This window comes from Lactuca saligna, chromosome 5, assembly GCF_052625555.1.
Source record: "Lactuca saligna cultivar CGN05327 chromosome 5, ASM5262555v1, whole genome shotgun sequence".
NCBI lineage: Eukaryota > Viridiplantae > Streptophyta > Magnoliopsida > Asterales > Asteraceae > Lactuca > Lactuca saligna.
The window spans coordinates 232,898,072-232,922,404 of record NC_136421.1 but is presented as its reverse complement, the minus strand read 5'-3'; the positions used below and the strand labels follow the sequence as shown (position 1 = coordinate 232,922,404).

The 24,333-nt window shown below is 36.3% G+C and overlaps 3 protein-coding genes across 3 annotated transcripts; 1 reads left to right on the top strand and 2 right to left on the bottom strand.

Moving 5' to 3' along the window:
• Positions 1-15,431: 15,431 nt before the first annotated feature.
• On the bottom strand, positions 15,432-17,517 carry LOC145046201 (Pentatricopeptide repeat (PPR) superfamily protein). The gene has a single exon (XM_078994501.1). It carries the CDS (start codon positions 17,439-17,441, stop codon positions 15,519-15,521), a length of 1,923 nt encoding a protein of 640 aa, XP_078850627.1. The 5' UTR covers positions 17,442-17,517; the 3' UTR covers positions 15,432-15,518.
• Positions 17,518-17,769: 252 nt separating this feature from the next.
• Positions 17,770-18,804, top strand: LOC145046200 (homoserine O-acetyltransferase). The gene is made up of 2 exons (XM_078994500.1): positions 17,770-18,108; positions 18,528-18,804. Exons 1-2 carry the CDS (start codon positions 17,851-17,853, stop codon positions 18,714-18,716), a joined length of 447 nt encoding a protein of 148 aa, XP_078850626.1. The 5' UTR covers positions 17,770-17,850; the 3' UTR covers positions 18,717-18,804.
• A 2-nt stretch (positions 18,805-18,806) lies between these two features.
• On the bottom strand, positions 18,807-22,220 carry LOC145046199 (Molecular chaperone Hsp40/DnaJ family protein). The gene is made up of 11 exons (XM_078994498.1): positions 21,687-22,220; positions 21,016-21,084; positions 20,814-20,909; positions 20,613-20,734; positions 20,310-20,505; positions 20,034-20,209; positions 19,814-19,943; positions 19,557-19,717; positions 19,386-19,471; positions 19,210-19,306; positions 18,807-19,146 (listed from the first exon to the last, which is right to left on the bottom strand). The coding sequence occupies exons 1-11, from the start codon at positions 21,996-21,998 to the stop codon at positions 19,101-19,103; spliced, it is 1,491 nt and encodes a 496-aa protein (XP_078850624.1). The 5' UTR covers positions 21,999-22,220; the 3' UTR covers positions 18,807-19,100.
• Positions 22,221-24,333: the final 2,113 nt, after the last annotated feature.

The window sequence follows — 24,333 nt, the reverse complement described above, 5'->3', positions numbered from 1 at the left end:
GAGGAGAGAGAATGAAGAAGATTTTGCGTTTTTGCTTCGTGATGATGCGAATATTTTATGGATTGAGCACCACCTGTAAGAAAATTAGGCAGGATTTTGCAAATTAGTTCCATGAACCAAGATCTGGATTAAGAGGGGAAGAAGCAGAGGGATAGAGATGATGAATTCGAGATTGAGATGATGAATTCGAGAGATGGAGATGAAGAATCCCTTTTTCTCCTCACACTGTTTTCTAATTTCACTACTAGAAAACAGCCTGATGCTTAGGGCAGGGAGGGATAGAGATGATGAATTCGAGATGGAGATGAATTCGAGAGGTGGTGCTCATTGTTTGCGTTTTTTCTCCTCACACTGTTGGCGAGTATTCTCAATAACAGCAGAGAGATGAAGAAGATGAAATTACAGCAACGATGAAGTAGATGAATGGAAATCAAAAGCCCTTTTTCTTGATTGAGATGATGAATTCGAGAGATGGAGATGAAATCGTAACCTTCGATCTTTGATTGAGAAGTTGCACAACAGTGTGAGGAGAAGGAAAGATGTGTGAAAAATGCTTAGGGCAGGGAGGGTAACGGGCTTTTCTAATTTTTTGGCTTTTCTTTTCCCGCTTGTAACTAAGGAACGCGCGTTCATTAAAATTATAAAGCGACACATATAGAGGGCGCGCATTTAAGGTACAGCGCCCTCCGTGTTTTTAATTTTTTTTCTTTTGACACTAATTTAAAGGCACGCAATAATGCGTGACCTAAATCCTTAAATTTTCTGAAGAGATGACACTTTTTTAATGTCACTCTCGTTTGCGTAACATATATTAATGAGTGTCGTAATTTGCGCGTCGTAAAAGGCTATTTTTCTAGTAGTGATCCTACTGTCTTCCGGACTCGATTAATATATATATCCCTGATGTATCTACCGAGGAATCATAAAGTTAGAATCATAGGCCCCTTTATAAATGGATGTACTAAGACTCGACTGTACTGTTTGTCTTTTGTAAGTTTTCCCAAGTTAAGGCTATCTTTAATAGTTTGCATTACTTTTTATGTGAGAAGATCACAGTATGAATGTAATGGAAAAATGTAAGTATTCAGTAATATTGTATAAGTAATTACGGAATCACTAACTACCTTAACACCAGTTTGTTAATTAAGGTTAAAACGTGATACAATTGTAACCATGCTTAATTGACTAGTATAAGACACGATGTTCCAAAGACATCAAAATGGTATGACATTTGTCACCCGTAGACCTACAGGTCCCACTATAGCTGGTATCAAGGTGTAGGACGGTCAATCTCGTATAGATCTATACACAAATTCACGCACTCCCTCTAGGAGACTGGTTACAAAACGCGACCTAACAAGTATATTGCTAAGTCGTGAAGTAGTGGTTTCATGTTATTGTTATCATGTTCTTGTTATAGTATGATCCTTCTATTCTAGTGTGTAGTATGTTCCTCCCTATTTCTCTTTATAGTATGTTCTCTCTGTTTCTCATTATAGTCTGTATTGAACCCCTAAACTATACCTATTATAGTTTACTAGTATTATTGTTTGAACTGTTACTGACTTGAATAAAAGACCCCTTTATCTACTTAGTTATGATTGTACTTTAAAAATGGTGTAAACAATAAAGTGGCATAACTTAAAAAGAGTTTTTGAAATGGTTTTGATCACTTATAACATATAAGAATCCCTTGAATATGATGGTTATCACAAATAACGTTTACACAATTAACATTGTGTTCAACTTGTATCCCCCCCTCCTTAAAAGCATTTAAAAACATTTAAAGGATTGATTATAGGGGTATGAACTCACCTTATGTGGGTGATTCAATTACAGATTCGTGTAAGGATGAGAAGTTCCACGAATGAATTCCCGAGACAAAAATGAGTCCTAAATGACATATAATGGCACATATATATATATATATATATATATATATATATAGTCATGTAATTGGTGTTTTAAACAACTAATATGCAAGGAAACACCCTTAGAGACTAGGAAACACTTGAAATGAAGTGTTGAAATCACATGTGATTGATCAAAGGGGAGTGTACGACCAAAGGAAGTGTGTTCACGGCCACACTTGAGTTTACTGCCACACCAAGTATGTACGACCATAAACTCTCCAAAATGGATGCATTTTTGGTTCTTGATTCTTAGGGATTCAAGGGTTCAAGAGTTCTTATGGATAATAAGTACCTAGAAAGTGTTTAAGGCCTTGGGTTATGAACGAAACAAGGGTATACGACCATAAATAGAGTGTACGACTGTACACTCTTGATGTTCATGAGTTTGATGATGTTTCAAGGTTATGATCTAGTGGCCTTTCAAGAATAACAAAGTATATGATGAAATAATTACAATTTTGAGATCCCTTGGGAGTTCATGGCCACCAAGAACAAGTGTGTGTTCTTGGTGAAAGATGATGATTTTGAAGATCTATGCAAAAATGGTGAACCCATGGATGAAATCATCGGGTTGTACAAGATCAATAGGGATATCAAGGAATAGAAGGAATAATCACTTATGATTTGGACGAGAAATGGAGTAATTCTTGATGATATTTGAGAGAGAATGGAAGTTCTTGACTTGAAATTGTGACAAATGATGAAAAATGAAGGGATATCATCCTTATGGAAGGATTTCACGGCTAGGAGGGTGTTTACGGTCGTACATAGAGTTTACGGCTGTAAACCCCATGTGTTGGGTTTTCTGGCTCGATTTCATCCCTCCAATACTAAGCTAAAACTTTTCAACTTCTATTCCATAAGTGTACTAGGATTAGAAATCATTTAGAATGACCCTTAACAAGATTAAAAGGCAATAGAATTTAGTCTGACTTTTGGTTGATTGAATTGACTTTATCTGATAAAAAATTCTGGGTTGTCACAGACTATCTTTATACCTAATTAGTAAAGGTTTGGTCTTAGATCTTAATTGGGTTAATTGTGGGTTTTGGGTTAGTGTTAGAGACCAGTGTGTAGCAGCAGCATTTATAGGAGCTGTTCATCATCCGAGGTGAGTCTTCTCACTATACTTACCTTGATTGGTAATTTTGTGTGACCAGAGGGTCTTGTATGTTATATTAAGTATTGTGATATCTTGCATTATGTCTTCGTGATTTATGTTGTGTATTATTCGGAGCTTTACTGAGTTAGGACCGGAGGGTCCACCCGAGCTGTGGGACCGGAGGGTTCCACTGAGACACATTAACCAAAGGGTCTTATTCGAGATATAGCCATGAGAGGCTAACAAGTTATGTGTGGTATTTTAGGGAACTCACTAAGCTTTGTGCTTACCGTGTTATGTGATATGTGTTTCAGGCACTTCTCAGGATCACGGGAAGGCGTCAGCTTGATTGTATACACAAGATGGAGTTATGTTGTGAGGATCCTGGATTTTTAATTAACAATTATGGATATGCATTTTTGATAATTGAATACTTTGGGGTTTTGTGAAATGTGTTAATGAGAATTATGTGATTTTAAAATGAAATTTTTGTTTGAAATTTTATGGTGTTACAAGTTAGAATCAGAGCCTTGGTTTGAGGTATTCAGATGTACTCTCGGGTATGTCTGGACTCAAACTGAGGATTTGAGAAAAATTTTCTAAAGAGAAATGACTTTTTCTAAAATGGGTAAGAGTTTAAAGAGAAAACGAGATGGAGCACAGTGTGTACAATCAGCCAAAGCCCGAGTGGTGATTTCCCAAAGTACCATTAACTGTTTACATTATGAGATATTAGAGTTGCATGCTAGAGGATACGCTAGGTATTGCAAAAATTAGTGCTAGATTTGTCTGATTCATGATGCCTTAGCCTAAGGGATGCTATTGATTGATATTATCTGCTATTTGATCTATGTATGTGCTGAGTAGGAGTGCCTATCAGGAATCTTTATAGAGAGTTTTAAGTGGAGGAGTAATATAAGAGAGAAACATAGATGTGCATTTGAGGAATCTATTGAGAGAGTAGTGAGATACCCACGAGAGGTAGGATTGCCTGAGTTCAGTAATGCCTTATAGAGTTGCGGATATAATGAGTGGAGTTTTATGCTAGAGTGGTTTTATGTGTTGGTGGAGATGATTTGATGTCCGAATGTTGCTTGCTTTGTGCTTTACGGAACTCTTGATGATGGGAGACAACTACTAAGTGAATATGACGATATTCAGGAGGTAGATGGCTGGCATCATGAGGAGTTCATCAGCAGCTGATGACAGAGAAGTGTGAGAACCTAGGAAGAGCCTAGGGAGTGACTTTAGTTACATGAGTATTCTGATATAGGAGAGTATTCACTAGAGAGAGAACATGTGTAATGGGATTGGTGATTGAGAAAGTTGAGCAGCTACTTAATAAATCTGGGATGATCTGTGTGGAAAGTATGTGTAGATGTGGAAGGTAGTAAGGGTCCGTACTACTAAAACAAAAGGATCCATACTCGAAATAGGGAGAATTATAGAGGTTCTAAATAGCAGGTTGAAGGGAGATAACATGGTTCGGGTACCATGATTCGTAACAGAGTGTGTTTCCATCTTTACTAGTTATCTGACGATGGGTATTTAGACTGAGAATGGATATGGTAAACTGTGGGGACAGAGGGCCAAGTCTGTTAAGCTTCGATGGAGTGTACCTTATGAGGAAAATTGCGTTTAGATCCCGAGGAGTTTGACTAGTGAGCTGCCAGTTGGAGTCGCAGGACTTGAGGAAAAGTGGAGATGTTACATTGTGGAGGATTGTGGTGTGGGTTGAGTGATACGTCGATGGTTGGGATGTCACTTTCTGTGATGAGAATTACACTATTTTCATTTCCAGTGTGGAGCGAAGGAGATAACGAGTTTCCGGTTTCAGAGTTTGGAGGTAAACCTTGTGGGGTAGCATTTAGTTGAGATATTTTCACCAGAGTATGTGTGGTATGTCTGCTACGAGGTATTCATATATCATGAGAGAGTCACCAGATGGGAATGAGATGGATGGGGACAAGGATATGCCTTAGATGAGTATAGTAAGGCACATGTTTGCAGCAGTTCCAGGTAATCAAGAGGAGTATATCGGGGCGGCGATCCTCGTTGTCGATGTTGTGTATCGATTGTGAGAGTAAGGCCTCTTGCTCCTATGATAATTTTCACAATGGAATGTTGGTTGGGGAATTAGAGACGAAGTGTATGATATTGCATTGTTTCCAAATTGAGAGTCGTGACTAATTCGGGACAGTTGGGATATCTAACGGTGTGTCATATGGTATTTCGAGATGACTAGAGGTAGTCACGTTGGGAGGATTCTAAGGAAGGTGTGTCATATGGTATTTCAAGCGACTGTATTTCCAAATGTAAGATCATCAGCTAATGGTTTCCAATCGATAATTGTTCAAGATTGTGACTATATTGAGGAAGGTGCTCTATCTATGAGAACTTAAGTCAAGAGTAGTGATGCATAATCTGGGTAGGTGTGTGCACCTAACTATGTTGGACCGTGGAGTATTCGATAGTGAAGTTAGTGTGGTGACGACTTGAGGATGAGATTATGGGGTGATAAGAGAGTGAACGGATCCAGGTGGGAGTAATCACTTAGGACTGTCAGGGGAGACCATGAAGAGAGCCTATGGAGAGTAAGAGAGGGTGTCATAATATTATGGGCATTCGTAGCATTCACAATGTTAGTACGAGAGAGTATCGTAATACTACGGGGAGCCGTAGCATTCACGAGTCCGTACAAGAGAGAGTATCGTAGGACTACGGAGAGTCGTAGCATACATGAGTCAGAGAGAGAGAGAGAGTATCGTATGACTGCGGAGAGTCGTAGCATACATGATTCAAAGAGAGTATCGTGTGACTGCGGAGAGTCGTAGCATATGTGAATTAGAGAGAGAGTATCGTAAGACTACGGGGAGTCGTAGCATTCGTGGGTCAGAGAGAGAGAGAGAGAGAGAGGGGGGGATAGTATCGTAAGACTGTGGGGAGCCGTAGCATTCGTGAGGTAAATAAGAGAGTGGCATAGGACTACGGGGAGACTTAGCACTTGTTAGTCAGTGAGAGAGTGTTGTATAACTGTGGGGAGCTGTAGCCTTACTAGTCAAGGTGTGACACGGAGGGGCTCTTAGGCTTAGGTAGCCTTGCCAAATGAGTCTATGGGAACTTGGTGGCCAAACTAGGGGCAAGATTAGGGCCTCAGCAATGGTCAGAAACCATTGTGTTTTGAGTTAGAGAGGGTTTGTCGCAAATCAGAAGGATCGAGGTGTAATGCATGTGTATATTCGTGGAACATGGGTCATGAGTTGAGTACTAGGTTGGGACGAGTGGTTCCAATTCTATGTCGGACCAGACTCTAGTGGATGATTTTGGCTCTATCTGTGTGGAGGACGAGGAGGTTTGGATTTTGGGTGGATTTCATTCTGAGAGGGATGTGTTTCCCATTTGATGTTTTAGACTTGGGTGAACATGTTCATTGGTTTGAGGAGGACCATGATGTGCATGAGGTAACAAGTGGTAGGCGACCGAGGTCATGTGTGGGGTGCGATTTCAAATCGGTTGTAGTAATCGCTCGGGGTAAAGCGAACTGCATGATTGTGGAGTTCAGTGTGATTGGATAAGTCAGCTCGGTTGGATAGGACTACTGTGAAGTCATATTGCCGAATGGGCTAGGGTAGTCTTGGAGATTCAACTGTTGGGTAGGGAGTTGATCTTGTATTCAGATTTGGTGTTAAGCATCGAGAGGTAGCGGGAGTTATGTTTTCGGATATTAGTGGATAGTTAGGTCAGGCATGGACATTGATTTTGGGGCCGAAGTTGAATCATCCAGGGGTCGACAGTGAAATGATTCTGTCTAACGGGAGGTCGGACCTAGTGTAGCTTTCGGTTTCATGTGGATCGACAGGTCTTAATTTAGTGTTGAGGACATATTATTGAGGTTCACTCTTCAGATGGGTTCTGATAGCAGTATTGGAGGTTAGTCATTGGTGCGAGATGACCCCCATTTCTTTGGGTTCGGTTGAAGTCGACTAGTATGTCGGGCATGAGTGTCAAGCAGCTAATTATGGTCAACAACTTGTTCCATCAGTCGCAACAAAGTAATCAGAGTTGGAGGAGTTTTATCGAGGTTGTTATTCGATGAGTAAATAACATGGGGATATACCGCATGGGCGGTCAGTCGGGGAGTAATTGTTGGATTAGTGTCTACGCCATAACTATTTTGGTATGTACTTGACTCGATTGCGAGCATGATCCTTTTGGGTTGCCTTCACCAAAGCAACTTGATAGGATGATTTATGGAGAAAGAGAATAATTATGATTTATTAATATATTATATGAATAATATATTAAAGGAGAAATCATACCTCTAGGGCACCTAAAAACGTAGCTAAGCATTCCTTAAGGTTCTTGGACGTTTTTTGGTACCTCCTTCTCTTCTCCAAAGTCATCCTCTTGCTCTTTGTGTTTGTGAGCCATTAAAGGTGTGACACTTGTGACACTAAGCTTTCAGAATCCAATTACAGGGAGGAAATGAGATTGTTATTGCTACATAACAATCAAGGTAAGATCCAAACCCTAATTCATATGTTAATTCCATTATTGTATGCCAGATTTAGGGTTTATGGATTTGGATAATTATTGCATGTTCATTAGAAAAACTAGATCCAAAGCTTCAAGGTTTGCATGTACACCATAGGAATGATGTAGTGCTTAAAACCGATCAGAAATACAATTTCATATTCCAAGTTATGGAGAGGTAGAGTTGGTTCTACAATGGAGAAGGGTTCGTTCTTCTTCCAGTTGAAGGGATGTTATTAGTTTCGGTTGTCTTAGGGAGATCGTTTATGTTCCGAATACTCGGTTGTGCTTCTCGGGCTAGTTGATTGGATCTGAGTAATGATAAGGAGTGACTTCGAGGGCAAAATCAAGTTTAAGTGGGGGAGAATTGTAACATCCTATTTCGGAACGATTGTGAGTTAGGGTTCATGGGCTGCAACCTGGGCATAAGAAAAGCCTTACGGATGCGACGAGTTACTAGAAGCTTATGGCTTCTCGCCATCTTCCCGTGGATGTGGGGATTCGTTGGAAATGGGCTCAGAACGAAGAAGCTATATATTTTGAAGCTTTGGCAAGTTTGGTCCCTTATTTGAGAAAATGTGGCATCTGAGTATGCGGGGCGTATACGTATGTACGCTCAGCATACTCATGTGCATGATTTAGATGCGGAGCCACCTAGTACGTTGGGCGTACGAGAGGGTACATTGGGCGTACTAGGCTCATGGTGAAAACCCTAATTGAAGGGTGTGTCCTTATTTAAAGAACATGATGGCCTCATTTTTTGCCACCATTTCAAGACCTCAACCCTCTCAAAACCCTAATTTTTTGTTCCTTTAGCTTGAGTGTCCATTTGTGAGCTTCTAAATGTTCTTGTGGTATCATTGGAGTGAAGATGGAGCATTGAAGAGAATAGATTTGGAGTCCATGCTTTGGATCTCACCTTTTCTGTGGTTAGAGCATCATTTGAAGGTATAAAGCTCTAAGCTTTCTCAACCTTTTTTAGTTGAGCATATTATGGTCCATTTTAGGGTTTTTGGTCCCAAAGCTTGAATCTTTATGAGATGTTGAACTCCAGAGCCTTATATCTATCCCTTTAAGTGTTTCTAGTGGAGAGGATTCATAAAAATGAGGTCTTGGATGTTAAAACCACCCCATGCACGAGATATGAGCAATTTTGGAAGTAAAGAGTGAGTGTATTTGGGTTTGGGACTTTATCAGGCATGCAAAGGCTTAAAGTCACGAACTTTATGGAGTATGAGCCTTTATGGAGTCCAGATCTGAGAGTATAGCTATGGTGTTAACGAGTTAAGACCAAGAGACTGGGAAAAGCAAGATTAGATGTATGCCTCGCGTAATTCTAGTACGCCCCGTGTGCTGATCAAGTGTCCCCGATCAGGATTCGTGAGTACGCTAAGCGTACCAAGGGAGGTACACCCCGTGTAATCTCGTTGTGGGCTTTTTGGGCTAAATTTCATATTGGGCCTTAAGAGTTGGGACTGGATTTTGGGCTTGTGGTACTAGAGATTTTGATCAGAGAAATATATGTATATTTCTTCGGCCTTTGTGTGAGCAAGCCATTTGGACTTAAGTTTAAGAGTTGGGCCTTGGGAGATCATATTTAGTATTGGGCATTGGTGGGTCCAATGGGCTTGGGTTATTTATGGGCCAGGTAATGGACTATCTTTAGACCTAATGAGTGAAGGTTTGCTCCTAGATCTTAATTGGCTTAATTGTGTGTTTTGGCTCAGCGTTAGAGGCCGGTGTGCAGCATCAGTATTTATAGGAATTGTTCATCATTCGAGGTGAGTCTTTTCACTATACTTACCTTGAGTGGTAATTTTGTGTGACCGGAGGGTCTTGTATGTTATATTGAGTATTGTAATATCGTGTATTATGTATTTGTGATTTATTTTTTGTATTATTCGGAGCTTTACTGAGTTAGGACCGGAGGGTCCACCCGAGTTGTGGGATCGGAGGGTTCCACTGAAACACATTAACCGGAGGGCCTTATTCGAGATATAGCCATGAGAGGCTAATGAGTTATGTGTTGTATTTTGGTGAACTCACTAAGCTGTGTGCTTCCTGTGTTATGTGATATCTGTTTCAGGTAATTCTTAGGATCGCGGGAAGGAGCCGATTTGATTGTACACACGAGATGGAGTTATGTTTTGAGGATTCTGGATTTTTATTCAAAAATTATGGATATATATATTTTTGATAATTTGATACTTCAGGGTTTTTGTGAAATGCGTTAATGAGAATTATGTGATTTTCAAATGAGAATTTTGTTTGAAAATTTACGGTGTTACAGAACTCCTACCTTCCTCTTGCAGATTTTTCTTACAACAACATCTATCACTTTATTATTGATGTGATTCTATTTGAGCTTCTTTATGGGAGGATATTGTTGGATTAGTGTCTAAGTCCATAACTATATTTGGTATGTACTTGACCCGGTTGTGCATGGTCCTTTTGGATTGCCTTCACCGAAGCAACTTGACAAGGTAATTTGAGGAGAGAGAAAGGATATTATGGTTTATTAATATATTATAAGAATAATATATTAAAAGAAAAATCATGTTTATTTAATTAGTATTGGTCATAAATTAATTAGGAATTAATTTGGTGACTAAAATCGATTAATTAAATAAAGGGGCATAAACTGTCAAATGTATGATAGTTGAGTTTTGGGCTAAGGGAACCGAATGGACTAAGGGGGAACGAAATTATGATGAAGGATCATCATATTTTCATCCAAGGGTCTTATTCCAGAAGGTTCCTTGGGCTGCTTGGTGGGTAAGTTATCCATTAGGGTTTAGACTGAAACCCTAGAAGCTAGCACTATAAATATGACCCCAAGGCTCCAATTTTCGACTATTTGATTCCAAGGGAAACCCTAGGGCTGAATCCTCCCTCCTATCTCAAAGTTGCCTTCTTGCTTGTGGTGTTTGTGATCCATTAGAGGAGTTACAGTTGTGACTCTAAGCTCAAGAGAAGAAGAGAAAAAGATCTAAGCCACCTTTTGAAGAGGTAAATATCTAGATCTAATGTATTAAGTTAATTTTCAAACTATGTATGCTAGATTAGGGTTTGCAAGTCTTGGATTCAATGCATGTACAATAGAGAAACCTAGATCCAAGCATTAGGTTTTGTATGAGCACATAGGATTGTTCTTATGCATAAAACCCATCAGATATGTCGTACCCCATTCTGTTGGGGAGAGGTCGGTCACAGGGTTATCAGAAAGTTCAAGGTGTTCCTTCAGACGACATAACTTAGTCAGCAAATCAGGCAGAGGTTACATACAACTCAGAGTCGGCAGAAGAGATATGCTGACAGATATCGATCTGAGTTGGAGTTCCAGGTCGGCGATATGGTTTTACTGAAGGTATCACCCTGGAAGGGTGTAATACGCTTCAGGAAGAGGGGCAAAATTGGTCCTCGATTCATCGGGTCGTATCGAGTAGTTTTCAGGATAGGCAGGGTGGCCTATCGATTGTACCTGCCTAAGGAGATCAAACATATTCACATCACTTTCCATGTTTCTCAACTATAGAAGTGTGTAGTTGATGATTCAGTAGTGGTTCCTTTGGATGATATTCAGGTTAATGATCTTCTGAACTATGTTGAGAGGTCGGTTGCAATTTTGGATATGAAGATGAAGGGATTGTGCAACAAAGTGGTTCTATTGGTCAGGGTTCAGTGGCAGCATTCGAGGGGTGTCGAATGAACTTGGGAACCTGAGGCAGAGATGCGAGAACACTACCCCGAGTTATTCACAGCAACGGACTTCGAGGACAAAGTCTAGTTCAAGTGGGGGGAGAATTGTAACGCCCAAATATCAAGTAAACTTTCATTTCCAACCCAAAATGTAAATTAGTTGCAATATTGGTCATTACGTCATGCGTACTTGGGGCGTACGCATGACGTAGCTTGTTCAAAAGGAATGTGTGTTTATGTAAGTACGCTAGGCATACGTGGCAAGGGAGCAAGCCCTAATTTTTAGGGTTTGAGCCCTATTTAAACATCAGTATCCCCTCAAAACCCTTTCCTTCATCAGCCACCATCTCCCAAATCATCCCTTGCTAACCCTAATCCATTATGTGAGCCTTTTTAGAGTTTGAGAGTGTCTTTGTGTCCTTAAAGAAAGAAGAAGGTGGTGGGATCATCTTGGAAGCTTCAAGAAATTGTAGATCTAGAATTTTCACCTTGCAAGCAACCTCTAGAAGGTATAAAGCTTGGAACTTGATGAGTTATTTGCTTAGATCTTGCTAATCTAGAGTTTGTGTACCTTTTTGGTCCCATAGTTTTGGTCTAATGGAGTATGAGCTACTCCAGGTCCTTGAAATGTAGTTTTCTATAGTTTTGAGCTCATGAATTCATAAAAGTGAGAGCTTGGACACTCTAATTAAACCATGAAAAAGTTTTGGATCCTTGGATGACTTTTGGACTAAGGATTTGAGTTTATACCCTCTTGTATGCATGCAAATGGATAAATTCAGAGACTTTATCCATTGAGATGTCCCTTTTTACCTAGATCAGAAGTTTGGTGCTTTGGCTTACCGCAATAAGGACTTAATGATGAGATGTAGATTCAGTATTGGTACGCCCAACATACCTGGAGGTACACGCAGCGTACCTTTTTTGCAGTCTGTAGTCTAGAATGCACACTCAACGTTGGGCATAGAGGGGAGTACACAAGGCGTACTCAGCTTAGGTGAGACCTTTGACTTTTTGACCTTGACTTTGACCAAGTTTGACTTAGGGGCATTTTGGGTAATTTGAGCAGTAGTTTGAGATTAGGTCCATGTGTGTTGTATAGGTGACCTGTAGAGTTAGTATTTGGAGCAGCAATCTGTTCAGTTACATTTTAGACTGTAAGGTAAGTTTTCCTCACTTTACTTGTAGGCCGAAGACACCAATGTCTACCCACGAGGTTATCTATCCTAGTATGTAGGATGTTGTTATGTTGTAGTGATATGTGAATCTGTGTGAAATATGTGTTGTTATATGATTTATTTGTTTCATATATCAACATAGTGCAATATAGGTTGAGGCTTTAATGTTATGGACCCGAGGGTAATCTAGTCTGATGGTTGTGGATCCAGCATGCATGTTTGCATATGTTCTGTTATGTGGAGTATTTTGTGTGTGTGTGTGTTGGGGGTGGGGGGGGGGGGGTACTCACTAAGCTTTGACTTACAGTTTAAGTGTTATGTTTTAGGTACTACTGATGATCGGGGAAAGACGAATACATGATCATACACATTCTTCGGTGATATGTTTTGGAGATTTTGTGACACTTTGATTTTAGGATACGTGTATTTGATACTTGGTTATTTACTTGGGTTTTGATTTGAAACAATGATTTTACATTAATTGAAAAATAAAAAAATTTATCGTGATTTTTTAGATGTTACTCTCATTTCCAATATATATATATATATATATATATATATATATATATATATATATATATATATATATATATATATATATATATATATATATATATATATATATATAATAGTTTAAGATAAATCATTTATCTTTTATAATATTAATTTGAGTTTTAGTTTTTTTTTTTCTAATTATGTTAAATTAATATAAAACTTTTCAATTACTTAGTATACGACTAACTTAAAACTATCATTATTTTTCTATTTCTAACTAATACTATAATTAATAATTTTTATTATTGTCATATAATTAAAACAACTTTATGTTGTTATAAAATTAAAAAATATTATAGTAAATGTCATATTAATCAAATTTATTGGAAATCAAGATAAAACATGTTTACTACCAAAAAACTGAAATTTAGATATTAAATTTTCCACTTCTTTATTCAAAGATATGTTATATCATGTTTTTCATTACAAGTTAAAAAATAAGAATGAAAACAATTAGTAAATGGACAAGTTAAATGTAGATATAAAATATCAAAAAGTATAGAGTAAATTACACCAATGGTCCCTATGGTTTAGGGTAATTTGCGTATTTGGTTCCTAACTTATTTTTTTAACTCGGAAGGTCGTAATGTTTGTTTTTGTTACGCGTTTGGTCCTGTCTTACCTAAAAAGACTATTTTTCCATTGATTTTTTAAAATTTATTTAAATAAACACACCCTAACCTTACCTTAGATACCCTATCATTTTTTCTTATTTAAATAATAATATTTTTATGTAAGATAGGGACCAAACGTATAACAAAAACAAACAGTAGGGATCAACCGCGTAACAAAAACAAACAATAGGGATCTTACGAGTTAAAAAAATAAATTAGGGACCAAGCGTGCAAATTACTCCAAAGCATAGGGACCATTCGTGTAATTTACTCAAAAGTATATCCATATATTTACAACCTGTAAATAATTGGAGTCCAAACTAATTTGGTTAAAGATAAATCATATATTTTTATCATATTAATTTAATTGTTTTTAACTACTCTAAATTAATATAAACTGTTAAGTTACTTCATACTTATTCTATGATTTGTAATTATTAATTAATAAGTAGTTCAATAGATTTTATACTCATATGTATATTTTTATATTGTTCTAGATTTTAAAAATGGTAAATTAAACAAATTAACTATCATGTTAACTAAACATTGTTGGAAATTGAGATAAAGTTTATTTTGCTAGCAAAAAAAAAAAAATCAATTTGGAACAGTGTATTTTTAACTTATTTATTTAAAATTAGGTGTGACATCCAAGTATTACATGAGTTCTTTTTTTTTTTAAAATAAAAATGAAATTTTAACAATTTGAAAAGTTTGAATTTATAACAAAAATGAAAAAAATTTAAATTATTAAAATTAATTAAGCTTTAATACATTGAATCCTCTCTGATAAATGAAAATAATTTTGACACATGTCACTCTCTCATTAACTTGGACAAATATCATTTTTTGGTATTTTTTAATAATTCTTTTTTCCATTTGTCATTTTCTCATTTTTTTTATATTTTCTTAATTAACACATCATATTTACATTTTAATTAATAGTTTTCTTAATTGAAAATAACCAATAAGTTACAATATTAGTATTCATATAGTATTTAATATGTTTCCTTTTAAATTCAAATTTTAAATTTTAAATTTCAAATCTAAAATTTCAAATTTAAATAAAATTTTATTTAAACTTTCATATATAATTTTTTGTTTTATCAAACTCGTATAACATACGGGTGTTACACCTAGTACATTATATATATAAAACATTTCTAATACATATATATATATATATATATATATATATATATATATATATATATATATATATATATATATATATATATATATATATATATTACCGTACATATTAAATGTGAAATTTAATTTAATAAAATGAAAAATGCAATAAAATAATAAGTGGAAAATAAAAAATTCAAAGATTTTAGAAAATATCATGTGTTCAAATTAATGAGAAAATGATATGCGGCAAAAAGATTTTGATTTATTAGGGAGGTTATATTAGATTATCTTTTTATTATTATTATTACAACTTAAAAAGAAAAAAATGAAAAAGTAACCTATACAATTATATATGCATAGAAACATTAAAATGAGTCAAGGATTTATAAGCTCTAAATAATTTATAATTATTAAATACATGATTTATTAAAAACCACTACAACTTTTCAAATTTTATTTAGTAATGATTTTAATTGCTTCATTAACCTATATAAATTCAAAAATAAATATATAAATAAATCTATATTTTAATATATTTATAACATTTTAATAATAATAAGTGGTTCTTCAAAAGTCTTCTTTAACTTATTAATTATAATAAATGAGATTTTTATATATGAACTTACTGTAAAAAAAATTTAGGATAAATTTAATACCAATAATATAACAATTTTAAACGATATATATTTTTCAATATTTTAACAGCATTTAGTTTTGGTAATAAAGTTGAACAGTTTGATCATCTAAAGCTTAACGTGGGAGATGTGAGGCTTAATTTTAGTTACAACATTTGTTACCCCCACTCTCCGAAATCAAGAAACTTCCCATTACTCTTCGGTGTATACCCAGAAACTTTCAAATCTTGTGTTATCCTCTCCAACATCGAGTATATCTCATCACATCGAAAATGAGATCTATCACATACTACAAATTCATGAATGCTTCCATAAACCTCTATACAACTACAACCCGGGGTTTTCGTGACCCTTTTATTCATCATTAGATTTCTTACTTCACGTAAATCTTCCCACCTATTACAAGCTCCATATATATTACACAACAATACATACCCTGCACCATTATCCGGCTCTAATTCAACAAGTTTTCTAGCAACTATTTCACCCAAATCCACATCTTTATAAATCCCACAAGCTCCAAGAAGTGCACGCCAAACTACCGAATTCGGTCTAATTGGCATTGCGTTTATAAACTCATAAGCTTCACTCAAAAGCCCAGATCTACCCAAAAGATCAACCATACACCCGTAATGCTCCACCTCTGGCTCAATTCCATGGTGAATTCTCATGTCATCAAACAACTTTCTCCCTTCATCTACCTTACCACTATGCATACAAGCACAAAGAACACCAAGGTAACAAACCCCATCTGGTTTTATCGATTCTTTCATCATCGCATTAAACATGTTTATCGCTTCATTTCCAAATCCATTCATACCATATCCAACAATCATATTAGTCCAAGTAAACTTGTCTTTCTTCACCATTTTTTTGAAAACATCCACTGCTTTACCAACTTCTGCACACTTAAAGTACATGTCTATAAGTGCATTCCCCACAAAAACATCGTTTTTTATTTTAAGATTGTGGTTCTTGTCGATGCAAACCTTCACCCACTCACCTAACTCGAGTGCACCCATGTTCGCACACGCTGTGAGAGCACTAACCATGGTGAACTCATCGGGTTCGATTTTTTCATCTTGCATTTTCTTGAAAAGCATTAAACTTTCCTTGAACCTGTTTTGACTTACATACCCGTTAATCATTGTAGTCCATGAAATCGAATCTTTTACTGGGATCCGATCGAAAAAATCGCGAGCGAAATCGAATTTCCCGATGTTGAGAAACCCCGATAAAATCACTGTCCATGAAATCACATCTCTTGTTTTCATGTTTGTGAAAACTTCAAGTGCGGTGTCCATTTCGTGACAGGTGGCATACGCATCGAGTAATGTGTTATTTAATTTCACATTTGGATCGATTTTGTTGTTCTTGATGTATTGATGAATGTGTTTGGTTCCATTAATGTCTTTTAGTTTTGAGCAAGCTGATAGGATTGAAACGAGAGTGATGAGAGTGGGTTTGACTTGTGTTTTCTCCATTTTGTCAAAAAGATTTTTTGATTCGTTGAATAGTTTGCTTCTGTTGTAGCTAGTGATCATGATATTCCAAGCTATGGGATCGTTTTTTAAACTTGTGTCAAAAACCCGTCTAGTGTCATCCATGTTTCCATATAAAGAGTACATGTGTATTAGCGATGTTTGGACAGCTGGATTAGAATCAAACCTCAATTTATATACATGACTATGTATTGCCTTTCCGATTTTTGAACTGATGGATGGTGTAAATCCTTTTAGCAGAAATGGAAATGTGTAATCATCGGGCTTCACGTTCGTTCTTAACATCTGTATATACATGGAGATGGCATGTTGGGTTTGGGTAGTGCGAGAGTATCCCTTGATCATGGTATTCCAAAGGAAAACTTTTGGTTGGGGAGTTTTGTCGAACACTTGGCGTGCGTAATTGATATCGCCCAAATGATGGTTGCAACAAAAGATGATAATCATGGAACATACAAGAGGGTCTAGGCTAACACCTGTTACGATGGTTTGGAGGTGAATTTGCTTTAGTTGATCCATTGATTTGCAAATGGAAAAACGAGAAAGTAAAGTGTCTGTTTTTAGAATAGATATGTACATCGTTTTAAGATAACAAGTTACGGTGCTCTAAGTATAAGTGCATATAATATACTAGTGTAAAAGACTATGAGCAAATAATATGTTCCTACTCTTGTAAGGATTATAAAAATTTTGGGTCATATTTTATTTTATTTTATTGAAGAACTAAAACTTATCATTCAAAATGACTATTATGTCGTATACGAATTATAATAATAATAATAATAATAATAATAATAATAATAATAAATAAAAGAAAATTATAAACAAATACTGTAAAAAAGGATAACTAAAATCACTTTATATTTGTTTTAAAAATAAATTTCAATTTGAATTTGATGTATTTTGTTTTTGTTTTTTCGTGTTGTGCGCCAATCAAATACCAGATAACATAACAGGTCGCGGCAAAAGGATAAACGTCTCTCTCGACATGGCGGCAGCGGTGGCGGCAGCAATTCAATCTCCCCGGAAACAGTCGTTGGCGATATCTGTAGGGCATCAGCGAGCGAATGGTGTGAAGAATGCAATACTACATATCAGGAGACAGTCCTTCGGCTTCGAGCCTCGGGTAACGACGGCGTCGTCGCCTTATTCTGGTGGTAGGTGCTGTATCGTTGTTGCTTCCAATTCCCCAAATGAAGAAGCAAATTCAAATGCCGATGATCCTGATCTCTCCTTCACGTCTCAGGTCAGGATTTAATCAAAAAGTTGTTTAATCTGTCTCCATCAAAACTGTTATTCAACAAACAGCTGGTACCTCGAGATTCTGGCTTCAGTTGCCTGAATTTACGAGAACTGTTTGATTTATCCTCTTTATGTGCTATTTGGTTCATCCATTTACGATAAAGGATAATGGAACATGATTGGGGCTCAAAATCTCATATAATCGGTCAATTTCTAGTGTTTGATCAATTGATCTTCAATCTGTTTCTGATGGATATCTCTTCTTCATGTGCTATTTCATTCATACATGACAGATGATAATGGCGTTTGAAATCTCATATAATCAACCAAGTTATACTGTTTAGGTTTTTTGCTGTTGGTTTGAACTTTAAATGATATCTTCAGTTCCACCACGTCTCCTAATCTTGCTTTGTTAATGAGCAGGAAGATGTAAACTTCTTGTTGAAGCTCGGAGGTGGATCCTTGGCAGGTGCAGCTGCCATCAAGTACGGCAGCATCTTGGTGCCACAGATCACTCAGCCAAACATCACTCAAGCTCTCATTATGATATCTACTCCTGTTATAGTAGCTGTTTTGATTTTAATTATAGCCAGTCGTGTTGAACAACAATAAAACATTTTCTTCTTCCAACCAACAAGCACTTGCATTTCATTGTAATATTAATATAATAGTGCAAGTAGTATCGAAATTTGAAATCAAATATATCAAAACCACCGGGTTACTACCACTGGTAAACTCACTATCGGCCGTTTGAACAAAATTCTTACAAGCAATATTATTAATGTTTTAGATACATGAAATGAATCATCAAGTTTCCACCAATATTGAAATTTGATGAACTTTGAGATATGATTTCTAAAAAATTGAAGAATTGTTTGACGTAGTATATTTCGATTTCTTGAGCAAGCAGCATTTGATGAGGATATTCTTTTAATCTTTGGCCACTACGTTAGATGGAAGAGAGTATTAATTAATTAATTAATACATGCTCTGCTTCTAGAAGTTCTCCTTGAACCAATTCAAAGCTCCTTTTACAACAGACCTGCAACACAAACAAGTGTTGGTATGCATCTTACACTATAACTACAAAAAAATAAATAAATACCCGGCAAAGGATGTTATCTTCTTCAATGGGTCATCTTCATCAGCTGAGCTGTCACTTTCCTCAGCCACAGGATCCGCTTGAGTTTCTGTGACTTTAGCTGAACCAGAAACAAAACTGATAATTCAAAAAAAAAAAAAAAAAAAAAAGGAGAAAGTTGAGATGAAACGAGAATTTACCAGGTTGTTGAGAGCGAGAACGGGGACGGGTGGAGGTGGGGTTTTTCAGAGAAGCAAGTTCTTCAAGAAGCTCACGTTCTTGTCCACTAGAAAGTGATTATTATTATTAGTTGTATAAAAATAAAAATAAAAACGAATTTGATAAAGATTTGAGGAGTTGAAGTCAGATACCTGATACGTCTAGGTATACTGACTTTAATGGTGAACAAATGATCACCACGTATGGAAGGTCTGTTGAGTTTAGGAGCACCTTTCTTTGCCAAAACAAGAGTATCACCAGGCTGAGTACCAGGTGGGATCTGAAGTTCAGTCATCCCCTCAACCGTCTTCACCTGTTACACATGTCCTTTTTCGTCATTTTATATATCTCTATTACTTCCTTAAATAATCAATCGGAATCAAAATTCACCAAATTACTGATTTACTACCTTCGCAACAGTTCCAAGTATGGCATCAAGATACGAAATGGAGATGGATGACATTAGATTAATCCCATCTCTTTGGATCTCCGGGATTTCTTCAACACCAAGGTAAACATACAGATCTCCAGGAGGACCCCTGCTCAAATCAAAACAAAATACAGCTAAATGCTACTTTTACTTATTATTTATAAATATAATTATACCACTGAAAAGTCAATATATATACCCTTTTGGACCAGCATCACCTTCTCCAGCAACTCTAAGGATACTACCCTTGCTGACTCCAGGTGGAATCTTGACTTTGATATCTTTCTTCACACGTATCCTCCCTTCACCCGAGCATTTCCGGCAATACTCCGATATCATTTCACCCTTCCCATTACAATTTGGACATACAGAAACCTACAAAATGGAACCAAAAAAAAAAAAAAAACAATACAGTTCCAAACTATAAACAAGCAATTAAGAATAATAATTACAAGATCTTCAAGTGTGATTTTACCTGTGAGAACATACCAAAAGGTGTTTGTTCGGTTCTCATGACTTGACCTCTGCCGCCACACGTGGAGCATATCCTCATCTTTGATCCAACTTTTGCTCCGGTTCCAGTGCACACGTCACATGTTTCAAGATGAGACAGCTCAAATTCCTTTTCCGTTCCAAAAATGGCTGCTGAAAATTCTAACATCATGTCGTATCTGGAACAAAAAAAAAAAAAAAAAAGGTTCTTTTAAACTTATACAAGTCCAAGTGGCATTAGTGTGAGTATGATGATGACACGTGTCAACTTAAATGACTAACTCACCGTATATCTTCACCTTTAATGACAGTAGTGGCACGGCGTCCTCCAAATCCGGTTGTGTCGCCACCAGCAAAACCACCCATACTAGTCCCAAAGAATGTCTCAAACAGATCAAACGGATTTGTCTATAACAAAAATTAAAATGTAAATAAAAATAATAAACAAAAACGGACAAAAAGAATATGAGTTAAGAGTAGTTAGTACAGCGTAAGCGCCAGCTTGTCCTCCCCCAACTGTGCTTTTAAGTCCGTCTTCACCGTATCGGTCATACATGGCTCGTTTCTTGTCGTCTGATAGAACCTGACAGTGTCAATGTCTTGCTTTTTATTGCAATTATAATAATAAAAATAATATTTTATTTATAAATAAGTTTCTGAAAGGTTTCCAGCTATCCTACTATACATACCTCATACGCAGCACTGATCTCTTTAAACTTTTCGGTAGCTCCTGGTTGCTTGTTGACATCTGGATGATACTAAAAAAATAAAAGAATATATTATATCAGAAGTAAGTAAAGTAAAGGAAGTTTCCATGATCAATCTTTCAGGCAATATCAGCAACTTCTTACTTCTTACTTCTTACCTACTTCAAAATTGTATTAAAATACATCTAAATAATCAGAAAGCTGGAATCATAATCACTCCTCCAAACACTTCAAACAGGTTATTGCAACTTAGGTTTCTGTAAACAAATTCTCACCTACTGCAATCAAAGCTAATTAATTGTCACTTTAGTTCAAAAGCACATCCAAACACCCTCCTATTCAGCTCTTGGATAAAGAATTCACTCCCTCTTGTACTAAATTTTGCTTTCTGTAACCAAATTCGATATAGACTTACAATCTAAAACTAAAATCCATTGGTTTTGTGGTACATAAAGTTCAATTTTACTCTAAATGGAGATTTAAGAATTTAAGAATTTAAGAATCAATCACTTGATTACAACGAAGAAGTACCTAACAAGATCTCTATAGCTTGGATTTCAATTTGCTCAAAGAGAGCACATGAAAACAATGCGAATATCATATCAATATACCAAGAAAGCAATAGCCCTAACAACAACAGGGAACCCTAATACCTGGCGAGCTAACTTTCGATAAGCGGCTTTAATGTCTTTACCCGTGGCAGACTTGGGAACTCCAAGCGTAGAGTAATAATCCGCCGCCGCGAATACACAAAATCCTCCACCGCGCTTGCCGTACTTCTTCCTGTTGAATTGCGAAGGCGACGAGAAAGAGACGAAACTCCTGTTGTTGCTGCTACGGGTGAACGAGAGTGTCCCACCACCGAAGAAAGACGAAGAGGATGACGCGGAGGGTGAAGGAGATGGCAAAGGGTCTCGAATGAAGTTGAGAGAAGATGAAGGGATTAGAGAGAAAGATGCCGCCATTGTTGAAGTTGTTGATTGTGTGAAACTTAGAAGAAGTACACCAAGTGTTCGATGATTTGCATTGCGTTCCTCATTTGTAAGTGGTAAAGTATGATGATTGTTGAAGATCAGGAGGCGTGTAAATCAGAATTTCGGTTAATTTGCAGAAAAATCGAAAAGGGTGGGTCGGAATTTACAATAGAAGATGTGGTTCAAGGAATAATCTCACGTTTCCATGGGTGTAAAATGTAAATGTTTATGCGCCTACTGTAGACTAGAAAAGTTTGGCAAACATAAATGTTTAAAAAAAAAAAAAAAAAATCATTGCTGTGATTGGTTCAATAATTTGCTGGTTTCGTTTTTATGTTTTGTTTTTTATTAGGACCTTGTTTTAAACTTTGCACTCTACATCGGTAATACTAGTAGAACTATTTAAAATATTATTGTTAGCCTACAATAAAATGACAATATTACTTTTACTAGACACAGCTTAAGTTCTCTAGTGACTTGTGGATTTTGACTATAGAAAACCCAAAATTAATTGGGCTACTTAATTGTGGGCAAGTCATATAGCCTTGTGCTTAAGTTCTCTAATGACTTATAGATTTTAAGTCGATATTCATATAAGAAAATTCATCAAATAACCAAAAGGAAGAGAGTCTTTGAAGTAAATGACAAAGAAAAATACAATTTATAAAATGACTATGAGTTCCGTAAAGAGGGGATCTACAAAGTCCTTATGTTCTGAGTAACAAGAAAACTCTGAGAAAATAACACGGCGAAGAAAAAAAAAAAAAATCTAATTCTACAGATGGTGCATTGTTCCACAGAGATGCCCTCTGCAGATTTGTTTTTCAGAGGAGTACCTCTGAGGAATTGTTCTTTGCTAAAACATGACTTATTTCTTCGCTAAATTCTAAGTCTATTTTTAGAAACATAGTTTTATAGTTTGAATTGTTATTTTGAATTAATGATATGTGCTAAATGTTGATACATCGTTAGATTTAAAAGAAAACAAATACCAAAATCGTTATTAGGTCAAGTTTTAGCGAAGAACAATTCATCAAAGATACTCATCTGAAGAACAGATCCGCAAATGACATCTCTATGGAACAATGCACCCTCAATTCATCAAAGATACTCATCTGAAGAACAGATCCGCAAATAACTTCTCTGTGGAACAATACACCCTCTGCAGAATTAAAATTATATATATCTATACTTCCCCCCCCCCCCCCCCCCCCCCGCTACGTCGATCATTTCCTCAGAGAGTTTTCTTGTTCCTCAAACATAAGGACTTCAGCAAAACCCCTCTCTGTGGAAGTTGTGGTCATTTTATAAAATTGTGTTGTTCTTAGCATTTGCTTCAAACACTCCCCTCCTTTTGGTTATTTGATGAATTTTCTCTATTCTTATTCTTGATTTCGTCATACATAAATCATCTAAGCATAAGAACTTAAATTCAGAAACCAGAATCTTGAGCTTCATCATGTCGATGAGTGTCTTCGAAAAATCCAAAGGATTTTGTGATACGTGTTTTGGATGTGAGATTTATAACGGTTTGATGGAGATGAAGCGCAAATTTGATTAGTTTCTGAAAATGTTCAAAGACCAAGAAGGGGAAGAAGGAAGGGGCAACAAAAGAAGGAGATGGCCATGGTGGTGTTGATGCGTCTACCAGTGACGACAAACAAAGTCTGCAAGATGGAGGGGGTACGAAGGGGAAGGATTTGGGGATGGGAGCAACTGACGATACTGAAAGTTTGTAAGAATACATATTTAATGGTTAATAGTTAAAACATATTATTTTCTTTTTGTTAAAACTTAAACCTAGTTAAAAAAAAATTAAAAATAAAAGGTTATAAGATTCTGTTTTATATGGGTTGGGACTCGTGACTATAAATGAACATGGATCGGTTTGGATTGGTTGTGAGGTAAAACCCAATCCAAACCACTAAGTTTGGTTTTTGTCTTTTTTACACATACAAACTATAGATTTTCTATACTTTTCATGTCTAAAGGAATGAAGTCATGAACTTCTAAAAAACTAACCCCCTATTCTCCTGACTTTTTAAAACTCAATAGATATTGTGTTTTCGAATCTTGCTTTGTAGCTTTATAACTAAACAATTTTTTACAAATTATTTTAAGTGATTTGCCATTGCACTCGTACCATTCTTTTTCGATTTTGCACACATCATCTGTGGACAATATGGTCATTTTAGTTGGTCCATGCAAGTCACTTTTTCAAAATGGTTTCATACCCATGATCCCTTGAGACCACCACCTTTTTTTTCAAGTTCTTCATCAACATCAACAACAAATGAATCTAAATTAGTCTACTTACTTCACATTC